Here is a 15,727-nt window from a genome sequence, read left to right as displayed (position 1 = left end):
ATTGGGGCTATTTCAAATATAGGTATTAAATGTTCTTTACAATTCCCTGAAGGCACACAAGATTTGTATTCCATGTCTTTAGATAGGTATGAGAACAGGGACTGATGTGAAGGGTTACTATGTGCTACCAACTTGCTAATGGTTTTATATGTACTAACTTGCTGCTGATGACAGAGCTAGGACACTAATCCAAGGCTGTGTGACTCTGCCACCCAACCCAACTGCCACATACACTACCTCTCTGCATCTCGTTATATTGAGTATATGAAAGCATGATTTTTCAATGTCTGACTTTATTACTGATATACATTCACAGCCTGAAGCATCTCACAGCATAAGGAAAACAAAACCGTGTGACACACCATCTTTTTACAAATTGTGAAACAGGGAGAGAAGGCTGTATGAATGTGGGTCTTCTTTGAGGTATACGGTAACCTCCCCTTGCTGCTCAATGCTCAGCCTGCTGGACAAGTTTTGGGAGCTAGATTGCAGGGGCTCTGGAGTCTAATGACCGTAAACAGACATCACCAGAGAGAGGCCCACGCTGGCCTACACCCCAAAGACCCTGTTTACGTCACGCATTAGGTACTTATTTCCTTCAAGCCAGACATTTTTGCGTCATGCTCTGTACCTTCTTACCTCATATCCATGTTCTGTCTTAGGGACAGAAATTTTTGAAACAGTAAAGTGAGGGCTTGCTGTGCGGGGGCGTTTATCCACATGGACTAATCTTTCAGTTGTGAGATCTGTAGTTTTCTTGATCTGCAAGGAAATGAGAATCCGTGACAGCACAGTTTACCAGATGACCAGTGCGGTTAGGCTCAATTTCCCACAGATAGAGTGAAGATCCAGCAGGTGTAGACCTACCTGTGATGAAATGTGCATTCCCATTTGATCAGTAGTTGTGATATGAGTCTCAGAAGGAGCCTGGATCACCCTAGGCTTGACTGCTTTAGGGACAACGTGGGGTTCCGAGGCTGGACGCTGGGGATGCTCAGCTACCTTTGTGGTGGAAATGTGCTCCTTATAGCCAGACTCCACAGTGGTCTGCTGAGCATAGGATTCTTCAAGGTGCCTGGGCTCCCTGGGTTCTCTGATGCGGGCCTGGTCTACCGCAGCAACCACCGTCGCTACGGCTTCTGCCTTCTTCCCAACGTCCACCTGGAGACAAGGTTTCCAGAATTAATACATGGTAACGTCAAACTCAAGCCGGGATAGCTCCTCCAAGGACAGCCACTGAGAACAGACAAATGCCTGAAGGTGTGGTAGGGAGATGGCACCCATGCTACATGGCTCTGTTAATGTCTCAAGGAATGTGGCGCACAGACGCATTAGGAACTTAATATCTCATTGATGATTATAATGTAATGGATATCTAGTCAGATACATTCTGTATATACCTGCTTAATTAGATGAGACATTAAATCACACACACACAAACCATATGGGACAACACAGGACATATATAAAGGAGGAAGGAGATTTTGAGTTTTTCTAGGATTCTATCTGAGGCAGTTAATTAGCACTTGGGAAATCAGAACTCTGGGGCTGGTTATCTTCATTGATTCTTTTTATTTTCCTGTCAATCACTTAGGTTAGTATTGCTGCAATGACAGCAATGATGAAAATGCACTCAAAACCCTCCTGGACCCATCCAGAAAAATCAGCTGCTACCGAGTTGTACAGTTGCATGCAAATCTGAGATAATGTGAAAGCTCATGAAACAATAGTGAGCATATTAATTTTCTTATGATTCCCTAGGGATACAAATTTTTAATCTATTAGAAAATATCTTCCTTAAAAAACATGAACAAAGAGATTCTGATTAAAATGAAAGTGTTAATCATATTTGGATTCAAGAGAACAACCTTCTGCAGTGAGGTTCAATTTACTTTCATTATTACTGGGAGGTAAAGCCAAGAAAAAAAAAGCCAGAAATGTTGTTTTCTCATTTCCATGAATCTGATTAACATAAATAAAAACAGTCTGCAAAGGTGTTTCTCTTTTAAAGAAAGCAAACTGGCTGATGTGGCTTATAAATTATGAGTCTATGCAATACTCAGAAATAGCATATCCTAAAAATCACATCATTGTGTCTGTCAGCGCTCTTTAAAACTAATGCTGGAGTATTTTATTAACGTCCAGTTTTCTTTTCTACGGCTGTGAATGAAATCGAGGTCTCATCTGAAATGTCCTTCAAGGATGCTGCCTAGGTATTTGCTAAAATTGTTCTTGGAATCATTTAGGATATAAATGAGGGGTTTTTTCTGCAATGAAATTGGGCATTTAGTGATCACTGGCTTCAGTCAGTGCTTCTTTCCAGTAAACCACAAACAATCTCATCTTCCCTGAAGGATTGCAAATGCCGATGTCACTTTACCACTGCGTCATAGGAGAAACTGTGAAATACACATGAGGCTTAGGTAAGTTAACTTTGGTCATCTGTTTTTCTTTTTTAAACTATCCAGGTCATTAGTTGATTTGAATTTTACAGATATTTTTAAATGTTATCTATCTTTGACAGCTAACACAAATATAAATATTTAATATCTCTCATATGTATTTAATGTGGGCCAAAGATTCAAATGAGATACAATGTAAATGCAATCATTCTACAGGCAAAGTAGTATGTATTAAGTATACATACACTTTCAACATATATGTAAAGACTGATATATCATTCTCTCTCTATATAAATATGTTTATATATATATATGTGTGTGTGTGTGTGTATACACTTAACATTTACTATTTTGCTCATAGGGTGATTACATTACATCTCACCTGACTCTTTCAACCGGTCTGTGAGATACTCAGGTTGAATTTTAGTTTTATTTATTTTAACGAGAAAACTTAGGCTCAAAGAAATCATTTGCCAACTAAAATGCACAAATATGCAAATCTTGTTCCTCACTTAAAACTTCTACAAAGAAAAAGAATCTTAATTATGGGCAGGATACTTAACATTGGAGAAGCATCTATGTACTCTTCTCCTGAGTTATTACACATTGAATTCATAGACATAAGCTGTTTGGTGGACAACCACAGGTGTGTCCTCTTTGCTGGTACCATTTTTTTAGATGGACTCACATCTCTCCTAGTCTTGGAACCTAGACCAACAGGAAGAAGAACTGGAGCAGGAGACCCCAATTCAGACCAGTTAAATGCGGAGAACTAACTTAGGAAATGCAAAGGAAAGTGTTATTTAATCTGGCTTTTCGCAATGAGAAACACTAGCTGTTGCCCCAGAGGAGCCGGGCGAGGTTTAATCGTCTCTCATGCTTGGTGACCTCTTCGGCAATTACATGGAACGCTAGAGCACAACGACTCATGCGGCATGAAAAGTTAGGGGTGCCATGATGAAATGGGACGAAGCAGTGCTTTTCACCTCCACAGCATCAGTTTTCATCTCCTCCCGGAAAAGATGGATCTGTTCTTGCTTAATAGCAAATCCTTCGCTAGTCCTTGGCAGTGTGGCTGGTATAGTAGGTTTTGCTGTGGTAACTATTACTTTGGGTATAGATATTTTCTCAGCTTCCATTCTTAGCTAATTTTTAACAACAAAAATAAGAGTCAAATTGATGTGATTTGGAAAAAACAGCAACAATTTAAATATAATCTCAGACAAAGTATGTTATGTATTGGCACTCCTGTCACCAGTGAGATTTCTGAAAGGCTGATGTGCCTGCCATTCAGTATGAGTCTTGGGTAAAGGTTTAGAAAGTTGATCTTGTCTCAGGCCTTAGGGAAAAAAAAAATAAAACAAAACAAAACCCAAAGATGGAGGCATAGAAAACAACACTGAGAGAAATACAGACAGGACTCAGCCATGACACTAAAGGGATTTAGTTGGCAATTTCCAAATACTATATTGACAATACGGAATAAAAGTAGGGAAATAGCTTATTTGGGGTAAATGAGAGTCACAGTAGGTTGGTTAATTCATAGAGATTTCACAACTACAAATAGATCCTACAAATAAACTTTTTCATGGCTTATGTGTATTTTGGTTGGGTGATTCTTTCTCTAGATTTTAATAATGCATCTTGTTTATCTTTAGCAAGATTTAGTATAACAGGCACTGTAATTTTCTCATCTGGTATTTATAGAAAGAACAAAAGATAAACTTTCACTTGAAAAAAAATCATGGGTAATTTCCTGAAATAAGTCTGTATTTTACAACATAAGATACTGAATTTATAACCCCTCAAAACATACATCTTCACGACAGTAAGATTCATCATGAACTATCTTAAAATCAGCCTGCATGCAATTTCAGTCATCAACTTTCAGAGAACTTCTAGATGTTAATAATAAAATATGGGAAATAATAGCAAAGAGATCAGTGGGGAGAGGAATATGTAGTAATATTAACAACAATAATTTGGTTTTTAGTTTCCAATCATTTAATCGTCTAAAAAATAAATTAGGTTAATAGTGTCTCATACATAAGAAATTCTGAGATTGGGATTAATGTATTATGAAAGAGGGGATTGCACACTTGGAATAGCGAGCATCACCTTTCCATGAGAAACTTGGATTTGTTCTTGTCTAGTAGCCATTCCTTCTCTAGTTCTCAGTATTGTTTCTTGTTCTTGGGCTTTAGCAGTAGCAACTGCTATTGTAGACAAGGCAGTTTTCTCAGCTTCCTTCCTCATCTGCTTGTTACAGCAAAATCAAAGTTGAAGTTGCACAGGGCTTTAGACATACAAGGTATGACCCTTCCCCCCGCCTAGTGGGGATGCAGGATGGAGTCATTCAGGGTTAACTACACAAAAGAAGTTACTTGACAATGTTTGTATATACGGACTGGGAATCACAAAACACAGAAATGTTAACCAAAAAAAAAAAAAAAAAAAAAAATCTCTGGATGATTCCATATATTTCTTTTTAAAAATCAGGCTAAAAGTACTCATCTTCATGCAAAGAATAATGGTGGGGTAAAATGAATTACATGTTACAGATGGATGAAAATCAAGTGTGCAGATAAAATTAATGGTAGGCAGTCAACCATTCACCATTCTGCTTTTAGTGTGGGATTCAAAAAGGAAGATACAGACTAATAATTCATAACACATCATAGTTAATGGTCTGCTAGAAATTAGTTAAAGATCAACTTTTCCCATCTCAAATACATGTATTCACCTTTTCCTGAGTTATTTGAACTTGTTCTCTTTTGGTAGTGATGCCTTCTCTACTTCTTGATACTAAATCTTGTTCTTTGACTTTGGGTGTGGCGACTATGACTTTAGGTACCACTGTTTTCCTAGTTTCTTTCATTATCTGGTCATATGATAAAAAGAAAGGTGAGAAAATGGTCATTAAATTTCATACAACCGCTAATAAAAGAAACAAGTCAAAATGGAGAAAGGAAGCAACTTTCTTCCTGTTCACGGACACTTCAATCACTTAAAACTATTGTATTTTGTTGCTTGGATCGTCTGTGTTGTTTCATTGCTAACAGTATCAAAATAAGCGCAGTCTAGAAGAAAAAAATGTGACCAGCAGTGAAAGAACAAAGGATGCATTTCTCTTTCTCACATTCTTCTTCTTACCACCCACAGGAAATTCTAGTACAGCCATAATCAACACATACTTATGCATTTTGTCGACTGCCCCCGAAACGGGAAGATGGTAGAGTGAACTACAGTGTCATGTTAGTAACAATCCAAAGAAAGTTTGAAAGTTAGGAATGAAAAGTGGCAGTGAAAGCTAGAGAGGTGGCAAACAGATCATGAGAGATTTGGGGGAGCTTTCTATTTGAGTTACAAAAAGGGGAGGTGAAGATGTGATGAGTAAGACCCAGGATGAACACGCAGGCAGCTTGCAAATGACATGATGGAGAGTGAATTGCACACCGGCAGGGGTCATCACCTTTTCCTGAGTTATGTGCATTTGGTCGTGGTGTGTGGCAATTTCTTCTGGAGCTCCCAGGATTGTTTCTAGCTTTGTGGACTCTGCAGTGGCAGCTATCACCACGGACGCAGCAGCTGTCATAGCTGTCTGTCTTATCTGATTTTCAGAGTAAAATGAAGGTTTGAGATTAAAAAGAAATGGTGAGATACCCTTGCAATGTTCAGAAGAATATAAAATGTTTAGTAGCAAGGGAGAATATCACATTTCCATCCTAAGGGCCAACACTTAATGTTTAAAACACAGACTTTCGTTTTCCTGAAGAGTAGACTTCTTTTCTGCCCACCTGCTCCTTCGCAGATTGTCCTAGAAACTGAAAAAGGTCTCCTTTTTGAGGTATGTTGACACATGAAGACCCAGTGAGCAGCCACTGGCGAATGAACGGAAAACCAGAGTCAGGCAAGGCTAGCCAGGAACTGGCATTGCCATGGCAACGGGACCTCTATGCCATGATCATGCCAAGTAGGGTACACAGGCATCCAAAGTCTCTCTCTCACTCCAAGGAGAAGGAAACTCATTCAATAGCCTGTCGTCAGCCTTCAAAGGGTATAGAGTATTCTCAGCTAGACTTTTGTAAAAAGTAGCTCTGGGATCAGCAGAGAACAGGAGGTCAAGATTGATGAGTGCAGGCACAGACCTGAACAGGAGAGTTAAAAATAGATGCTTCTTTCCTGACCCCTTAAGGCTAGATGTCACATGTGGAAGAGAAGGGGATGTGGGTGACACTGAGGTTATTCTCAGGTGGCTCTGTGGCACAAAAGCAGCAAACACTTCTAGGTCCCTATTTGTCAATCAGGAATTGGGATATTTTCTTGAGGAAGGACTGGTGTTCCTTCGGGTCCAGCATCTCCTCACTTTCCCTTGAGATTTACTTGGCGTGCTCAAGGCTGGTGTGTACATGTGTGTACGCACATGTCTTACAACCGAAGTGACTGAGGGCTCAGGCTGCATGTGAGGAAGCTGTACTGGGGGTAACTGGACTGGGATGGTTCTGTCTTCCATTTCAATATGCTCTAGAAATGTCACTGATGCGCTCCCAAATGGTTCCCACCATCTCCCCACTACTGATCAACTGAGTGAAAAATTGTGGAATGAGAACAGAATCTCCATCACAGAAGAGTTTCAGAGAAACAAAACAGAAACAACAAAAAGAAAATACATACAAAGACTTCTCCATTTAGAGGTTCTGGTAATAGGGTACACGCAGCTGGCTAGAATATATATGTGTCAACGAACTACAACATAGTTACAAAATCAGACTTACTGTTTCTTGAGTTACTTGTTTTTGTTCTTGTTTTGTAGTAATTTGTCCAGTAACTCTCGTTTCTTGCTCTTTGGCTTTAGTTGCAGAAATTATTACTTTTGGTACAAATGCTTTTTCAGTTTCTTTTCTTATCTGAAATCAATGATAAAAACAAACTCTTATTGTCTCCCTGTCTCTAATTGAAGTGACATGATGTTTATTAAATACAAAAAAATATAACAAACAAACTTCTTTCTTTCTTTGAGGAAAGAAGTAAAATCTTTTTCTGGAGATATTACTAAATACATCATCTCATTTTCCAGAACCATGCCCTTTTTTGGCCTAAACCATAATTTATGCTGCTCAGGGGGAAAAAAAAGTTGGATTCAATACCATTTAACTGAATTGGAGAGTTGCCATCTTCTTTAGAAAGACTTCCAATTTTTCATAACTGAGTATATGGGCAATACTATTCTATGCCACTTCTGTCATCTAAAGGTAATCTTAGAGAATCAGGTATTAGAATGGAAGGCCTTAGAAGTAATTTGTCTGACACTTTACCATTACAGATGAAAAATCAGGTATGGACAATTTATAATCTATATTTATATGATATTTTTGCTTTGGAAAATTTCCTAATTATGATGGCTTGGAACATCCAGACTTACTTTTTTCTAAAATTGAGATGTATGGTCAGAAAAGTTTTGTACATATCCCAGGCAAAATGTTTTCCAAATCCTTCAGCCTCTGAAGGAGGCTGTTTGCATCTGGATGCCTAAGGTGTGTGGAGGGGTGACGCGGGGAGTAGTTTTCCCCATTTACCACTCTCAGACACCATCCCTGACATTCCAGATCTCAGGGCTTAAAAAGACTTGAAAGTTCATCTTCTCAAACCCCCAGCTGACAACTGGCCCCACTGGCCAAAAGCCCAACCAAGTGGCCTTAATCTGATTTGTCCCTAAATGCTTCCAATCATGACTGCCTTTTTCACTTTTTTGGGGTCATTTGACCTACAAAACCCATGCTGTCCATTCCACTTCAAATTCGTGTTCCAAGGTTCTCCTACGGGGTCAGGAAGTAGTTGCCAAGCTATTTTCAAAGCAGTCTGTGCCTAGAGTCCTTCTCTGTTCCTTCCTCAAAATATACTGTTCCTGGTTTGACCTCACTAGAGTCATGTGTTTGCTTAGTGAATCTCCAGAGCGACAGAGATGAAACCCCTTGTTTGTGTTCAAAGAAGTCTCTTTTGTCTACACAAATGAAGCATCTGGGGACTCTAAGGGACCTTGGTATCTGGTAACCAAGAATACACAGATACAAGGGATGTTATTTGTTTGATAACAGCTATGTTGCCCAAAACCAAAACCCTTCACAGTAAACATTATTATGTGTGCTGACACAGGAACGACAACAATAATTTACATCAAAACCCACTTTTTTCACCTGTTCATGAGTTACGTGCACCTGCTCTTGTTTTGTCGTAATTACTTCTCTGGTTCTTGATTTTAATTCTTGTTCCTTGGCTTTATCGGCGGCCACTACTACCTTAGTTACAGCCGTCTTCTTCTCTGCCTCTTTTTTAATCTAAATTTCAGAGGGGAGAGGAAGGGAAGAGTTTCATGCAACCTTATATAAAAGTTCCAATAATAAATCAGGATGCAGACAGAAATGTCACACAAGAGAGGATAAGGGGGGAAGTTGGAGTGATTTTAAACTATAAAACACATCTATTCAAATATGAGGTTGGGAAATTATCCTGGATTTATAACACTTTCCAGCCATGAATCAAGGGTCACATTTGTTTTGAGGAAAGTAAAAGCAAAGGTCTTTTGGGGAACCTTGGAGAATGGTCCCCTCACCCCCGGCTCTTGGAGCAGCTGAGCTCTGGACTGACTAATCTGGGACCACAGCCATGAAAGCGCACACACTCCCCTTGTTTAGCTCGCTTTCCTGGCCATCCTTTGTCTTGACCCAGGACCATGTTGACACTTGAACTCCTTCTCTGACCTCCCATGCCAATTTTCTGCTAGTTCACTCTTGTCTGTCTACCTGCCTAACAAAGACCAGGACCTGTAGGTATTTCTATCTTGAACACCCTGGGTATCTCAAGCCATCTTTTGCTCAGAGTCCTAGAAATCTGGGCCACAGTGGGCTCAGGACTGCCCTCCACACGCTTGCGTTGCAGGGTTGCCACAGGATCTCTGCACGTTCAGCTCATTCTGGTTGGCCACGTGCCTACCTGTTCTTGAGCAGGCTGGATGTGCACAGCAGTCGTGGTTGTCCTCTGAGCAGTGTGCTCTACAGCGCTGATGACTGGTTCTCTCACTCTGGCCATATCAACAGCAGCAACAACGGTTGCAACAGCTGCACTTTTGTCAGTTTCTTGTCTCGCCTGGATTGGAAATGACCAAGTCAATTTTTCAAATGACATGCCCAGCAGACAGTACAAAAGTGCAATGGAAATGAGCAGCCACGAGTAAAACACATGTGGGATAAGTGTATGCCATTGCCGAGAGAGGGGGCATGTATCGTTAAAACCTGTATTTTCTGAAAACCTCATAGAACAGAGACTTTATCCCAATTAAAAATGATTTTCCAGGGTGCCTGGGTGGCTCAGTCGGTTAAGCGTCTGCCTTGGGCTCAGGTCATGACCAAGCCCTGCATTGGGCTCCCTGCTCTGCAGGACGACTGCTTTCCCTCTCCCTCTCACCCTGATGGTACTTCCTCTCTCACTGTGTCTCTCTCTGTCAGATAAATAAGCAAAATCTTTAAAAAATATATTTTCCAAAGCATGAGCCAAATTTGGCCTTCAGTTTCTGTTATGTTCGTCTGTTCACATGCATTTCCCCTCCTAGCCCCATGGACACAGCTTCAAGGCAGGGTTCCGGTTGGAAACACCACCTTGAAAGGAAGACAAAGCAGGAACGCTGGGACATACCTCCGCAGCACCAGCAGCCACAGCCCCCGCCGCGAAGGCAGCACCGGTCGACAGGCTGGCTGCAGCGCCCGCTCCTCTGCTGACTGTCACTTGCTCCTGGATCCCATATCTCCCTTCCCATCTCTCCTCTGTCCTGATCTGGGTGGCGCTCGTCACCGTGGTTTCTCTCATCTCGGCTTCAGATGAGGCCACATAGCCCTCTTGCTTCCAAGGGGGAGGCACTTCGGGGCCCAGGGCCATGCTGGGGGTCTGGGTCTTTCGGACGAGTAACGGAGACTTAACGGATCTGATGGGGGATGTGGAGATTCTCCCTGCTGGAGACACGGATCTGAAAACCAGATGGCAGAGGTCAGGAATGGCAAGACCCAGGGCTCCTCTCCTGGTCCTCAGATTTGAATGACAGAAGGAAAATCTGAAAGTGCTTAAGGCAGAGTTTCAACACATGTGCCCCGATAACCTATTCAGAGGCAGATAATGTACTTGACTGAAAGTAATTTGTTTTAAATCTTGGTAAGCCTTAATCTCATCTGCTGCAACTCGGTAAGATGACCAGACTGAATTCTAAGCTAAAGAATGTTGTGCCCTGCTCCACCTTCTCACCATTTAAAAAAGTCAAGACAGCAGAAGATTTTCAAATACAGCAAAAGAAAGGATACGGTGAATACAGTAATCAGAAATCTAAATTTCTCTGTTCTCTCAGTGGGGGAGGCTATATCAGACAGGTGTCTAACAAAGTAAGGTTTCTATTATGAAAATGCTTGTGCAATTCTGGGCTAAAGGAGTCTCAGCTCTTTTCTTTCCCTACAGACCTCTTGCAGCTTTCGCCATGCCCACAGGCCTGCGAACCTCCAGGCTAGGGAGGGAACTTTCTTGGGACCTTTCCTGCAGAGCTTTTTTGGGTATGGGCTGTGCACCGGTCAAAGTGTTGTGAACTGCTCTTTTTAAGTTTCTCTTTGTTTACCTTCACTCTCATTGTGTTGTATTCTGTTGTATTTTTTTGCTATCCATATAGTTACTATGGTAACTGGCTATTTGAAAATCCAAGGGTTCCACCATTTTTCTATTAAATTGAAAAAGCGCTTCTTCTAAAATAGTTTTCATTGCTTTTTGTGTATATCCCAAGTGCGATAGCATCACTTGAAGAATCTAGGTGTTAACTTCTGACATTTATGGCTAAAAAGACAGTCCCTTATCTACACTAATAATTCTAGGGGTTAGCCAACTATTTTAAGATAACATTTTCATAAATCACTTTTTGATTGATTCTTAATCAACTCTTCCCTCTAGGTGGCAGTATTGCCTCATCATTGACTATAACTACTGGCTTTAGGAAAACATTTATAAATATACTCTGGCATTAACTCACATGGATCATAAGTGAAACAACTATTCTAATTAAGGTGCAAGGCACCATTGATATCTGCTCTAAATGACAGAGTAACTTAATGGTACACTACAATATTAACCGGTTTCATGAAGAAATGTTTACTCCTTTTCTTAAAGAAGGGTGTTTTGGTGAACATCAATTTACATTTTATATATGAAGTCGTAACCGAGTAAAGGGATATCTGAGGGAACAGGTCCCTGTTTTAAAAGTGACTGCCTTAAAAATATAACAAAAACATCTAACACTGTTCCAAATGTAGGGTCTAACCAAATGAAGAAAAGCAAAGTGACATGTACTTCCAAGTTTCAACCTGAGCCTCACACTTATTGTTCATCATAAAGTGGGGTTTATCTCCAAAAGAGTTAAAGACATGATTAGCATGACAGCAGTGATTAGCAGCAGGCTACAGGTAAGCCCATAACTGTGAAAAAAATCAATGTAATTTGAGTCATTATAGGAAAGTGCTTATTTTTGCTCTTACAATAAAACATAATCACCCGGTCACAGCTAGATACGTGTACCTTATTCAACAAGATATGTTTGCCTTCCTCTATGACAAAAATCAAGATTAAATCATTAGACATTTTAGGAAGTAGTCTATCTGGCATGGCCATTATTTTCTCTACAAATTGCTATTTTTATTTCTTATTTGAAAGCAAATTTCAGGGACTGAGTAATGGGGAGTGTTATTAATGAACTGCCAGCGCTGTTAAGACAGTCAGAACGCTCCATGGAATCAGGGAAGCTCTGTAATTTTAAATGACCCTTAGGCTTGGATTAAAAACACAGGAAGTTGTTATCTCCCCCAGAAATTACATTTGGCCTGTCTTGCGGTTGCATGGTGTGCAAACTTGCAGCGAGCCTGGGACAGAACAGTTTATTTATTTGATAGCAAGACATGTTTTTAAAACTGAGGTTTTGGTTCAAGCCTTCTTTCACATTAGTGTTTGCCAGTACCTCTGATTTTTCACTGTGGCCAATATAATAAGAACTGGAAAATCTCTAGCTTTTTTCATATATTTTTCAGACATTTGCATTGCCTCTTACGTGAAATGTTTGTCTTCTGTTCATTTTTTCCCCATGTGTGTTGCTTTTTTCCTTTAAAAATTAATTTGTGGATGCTTTTTAATACATTTGCTATTTCATAAATGTTGCAAACATTTTGCTCCTAGATCTACTGTTTGCACTTTGCTTCTTTGTGGGAACTTATTAAGCATCAACATATACAGTCTTGTACATTATGCAAGGTTTTGAGGCTTATGCATTTCATACTGTAGCCATTGCATATTTAATACTTTCAAGGCAGAAACAAAATATCTTGAGGAAGAGACATTTTTAAAATATTTTCACAAATGCACGGTTTAGTTTAGCAATGACCTTAGTTTTGCCATACATACATTTTTATTTTAATGTAGCTGAATTTCCAAATCTATTTTTAAAGCTCTCCCTCACTAATGTTTTCCTAAATAGCCCCTTTTTTTTTAGTACTTATTTTATTTAGTTTTTATTTAGCTTTTTTAGTCAGGTTGAGATTTATTTTATAAATGGTGTGAGGTAGAGGTTTATATTTGTTTTCATCCAAAAGGAAAGCTAATCAGGCCAGCATTCTTTATCGAGGAAAATGTCCTTTATCCCACTGAACTGAGAGGTCACTTTGATTAAAACTGGAATGGACTGGATACTTGATGTACTGATATTTCTAGATGCTCTGTTCTGCTTCTCTGATGTGTTTTCTATTCACTTACCAATACTACAGTTTCGATTTCAGTAACTTAAAGAAACTTGAATATTTTTTAGGTCAACTACCTGCTTATCATTCTCCCTTTAAATTTTTTCTTGGCAGGGGAAATCCCTCTATACTAAAACAATGATATAAATTGGTCAAGAAACATTTTCTTGTTTACTCCAAACTTTGGACATTTTTTTCAGTTCATCATATTAAAAACCTCAGCAGGTTAAGCCAAGTTCCAACATGTCAAATTTGCTATGGATAATCCACCCTTGATCATAGAATTTCTGAGCCCTGATGAGACACACTCACTTTCTGAAAAACCTCCGTAGTAACGAAGCTTAGAAGCCCATCTTATTTTCTATGGAAAATGACATAAGCAAATGCAGAGTATTTAGAAGGTTTTACTTCTTATCAGAAAACAATTATACAAATTGTTCTTATGCGCCACCTACAAAATACCTTCAACTAATTATCTCATTGAATCCTCACAACACACCTTGAGAGCAATCTTACCGTGATTTTCTTTAGAGTACACATGATAATGACGAAGACTCTAAGTGAATTATTTAACCTCTTCAGCTCCACTCACCTATCTATAAAATTAGGAATGATAATTCCTAGAGGTTGCTGTGAATATTTAAGGAGATAATAATACACAGAATGCCAATCAAATGTCTGACAGAGAGAAAGGGGCTGATATATAGTAGTGACTATTTTATTGTCAAATTATTTCCCTAAGTCACACTGTCAGCAAATGATCAGGCTGACTGAACATAGGGCTTCCACCCCTAAATTCTGTGCTCCTTTTATTTCCCAGCTTTCTCTTGGCTCCTAAAGCAGACCTTTGTTAAATGGAATACAAATAGGAATTCAGAAGCAGAGTTTATAAAGTCGTCCAATTTACCTGGGGACGGTGAAGATTCGTGAAAATCATTTTCAGGACCTTTCCGCTTACCTCTTTTACCACATGCTGCAGTTTTGATTGCTTCCCCCTACTTCTCTTCCTTCTTTCTCTTATTTCTCATCTTACTGGATGAAACCTAATTCAAAAATGCATAATGACTTGCTCTCCTTTAAATGGCTTTACCTGACAGGAGACGGGGTTGGCGCCCGCACGTGTCTGACTGGGGACGGGGAGTGTCTTATCGGCGATGGGGACTGCTGGCGGGCCAGCTGTGCTTTGGCAGCAATGGATGGTGGTGTGGGAGACCTTGACTTGGGCTTGGGAGGAATCCTAGGGGGTGCTTTATGTGGCAGCTGTTGCCCAGCGGCTCCATCCATGACCATCTCAACTGTTGCAACTGATCTGGCATCAAAGTGGGCTTCAAACTTCTGTAAAAGATGAAAACAAAGCCCGTGTTGAGGGTGAACATTGGCAACTTTTCTGAAAGGTCTGAAAACCAGCGATATAGAAAAATACCTTTTCAATTCGGGTTTGTCTTGTTTCTGAAATCTGAGCAGTCGAAACAATTGTCTTTGTCTTTTTAGCGGGTACTACTTCTTCACCTGTGGGGAGGGAAAGACCAAAATTTAGGAGGAGGCACGGCAAACCATTTCTGAAGAGCCAATGTTAATTCTGACTCCAAAGTCAATCGAATTTTCTAGTTGTCTCAATGGGGGAAAATGCAGGACGTTTTGGATTTTGCATTAGTATAAATTAGGTTTTAAAATAGAGTATGTTCATTATTAGATAAGGATTTACTTAGAACCATTTTTTTTTAACCCACTATTGGTCAATAATTTGAAAACACAGATGACTTAATGGAAATAGTGTCCAGTTCCTAACGGCCTTAATAAGTGCAGAGCTCATCAGTGAGGCTGAGCTCCTGCCTGGAGTCTCAGAGACTTTTCTTTTCATGGGCCTTGAAAGGCCAGCTGCCAGGTTCAGCTCCCAGCATCCCCGAGGCCCCCAAGGGGAGGCGGGTGGTCCCCTGGCCCTCCTGCATCCTCCATCAGTAAGTACTCTCTCCTCCCGGTTGCTCTGCCTCTGCCACATACCTTGAACCAGCAATTCGGCAGTCGAAGTAGCTCTTCCAACGCTATTGGTTGCATTTACGGAATAGGTCCCAGAGTCTTCAGGGTACGCTTCCGCAATCAGTAAGCTGTAGAGGTCGCCTTCTTGTGAAATTTGAAAATCAAGGGAGCTCTGGATTTCCGCTCCATCCCGATAGAACTTCACCACAGGTGTAGGGATTCCGGTCACTCTCACTTGGAGTCGTACTTGGCTTCCTTGTCTCACGGTCATGCTCTGCAGTCGTTGAACAAAGTTGGGTGGCGCTGTCTCTGCTGCAGGGGGAAGCGAGGAAAATCAGGACTCCAGCTAGGGTGCTCCCAATAGGTTATTTTTAAACTGTCCCAGCTCTGTTTCCAAAAGGAGGTGATGACTCCTGGAACCAAACACCCTTGACTGTCCTTGAGCCCAGTTCGTGCATAGGATAGCAAGAAAGGAGCCAGAAGATGGCAGAAGATAATCCCGTAACCATATCTTATTTGTATTTGCTTTGTTTTGTTTAGGAG

At 40.3% G+C, this 15,727-nt stretch overlaps 1 protein-coding gene across 1 annotated transcript in view; it reads right to left on the bottom strand.

Moving 5' to 3' along the window:
* The window catches only part of LOC309843473 (titin-like), a 275,519-nt gene that overhangs the window by 253,332 nt on the left and 6,460 nt on the right, over positions 1–15,727 (bottom strand). The window contains 12 exon segments of the mRNA XM_082688984.1: positions 640–762; positions 868–1,161; positions 4,521–4,658; positions 5,146–5,283; positions 5,875–6,012; positions 7,178–7,309; positions 8,597–8,737; positions 9,393–9,545; positions 10,092–10,419; positions 14,298–14,542; positions 14,631–14,716; positions 15,209–15,496. Of these exon segments, the coding sequence (XP_082545110.1) occupies positions 640–762; positions 868–1,161; positions 4,521–4,658; positions 5,146–5,283; positions 5,875–6,012; positions 7,178–7,309; positions 8,597–8,737; positions 9,393–9,545; positions 10,092–10,419; positions 14,298–14,542; positions 14,631–14,716; positions 15,209–15,496 (2,204 nt within the window).

Source organism: Mustela nivalis (assembly GCF_964662115.1).
Source record: "Mustela nivalis genome assembly, chromosome: 11".
Classification (NCBI taxonomy): domain Eukaryota; kingdom Metazoa; phylum Chordata; class Mammalia; order Carnivora; family Mustelidae; genus Mustela; species Mustela nivalis.
This window is presented reverse-complemented; position numbering and strand designations above follow the sequence as displayed.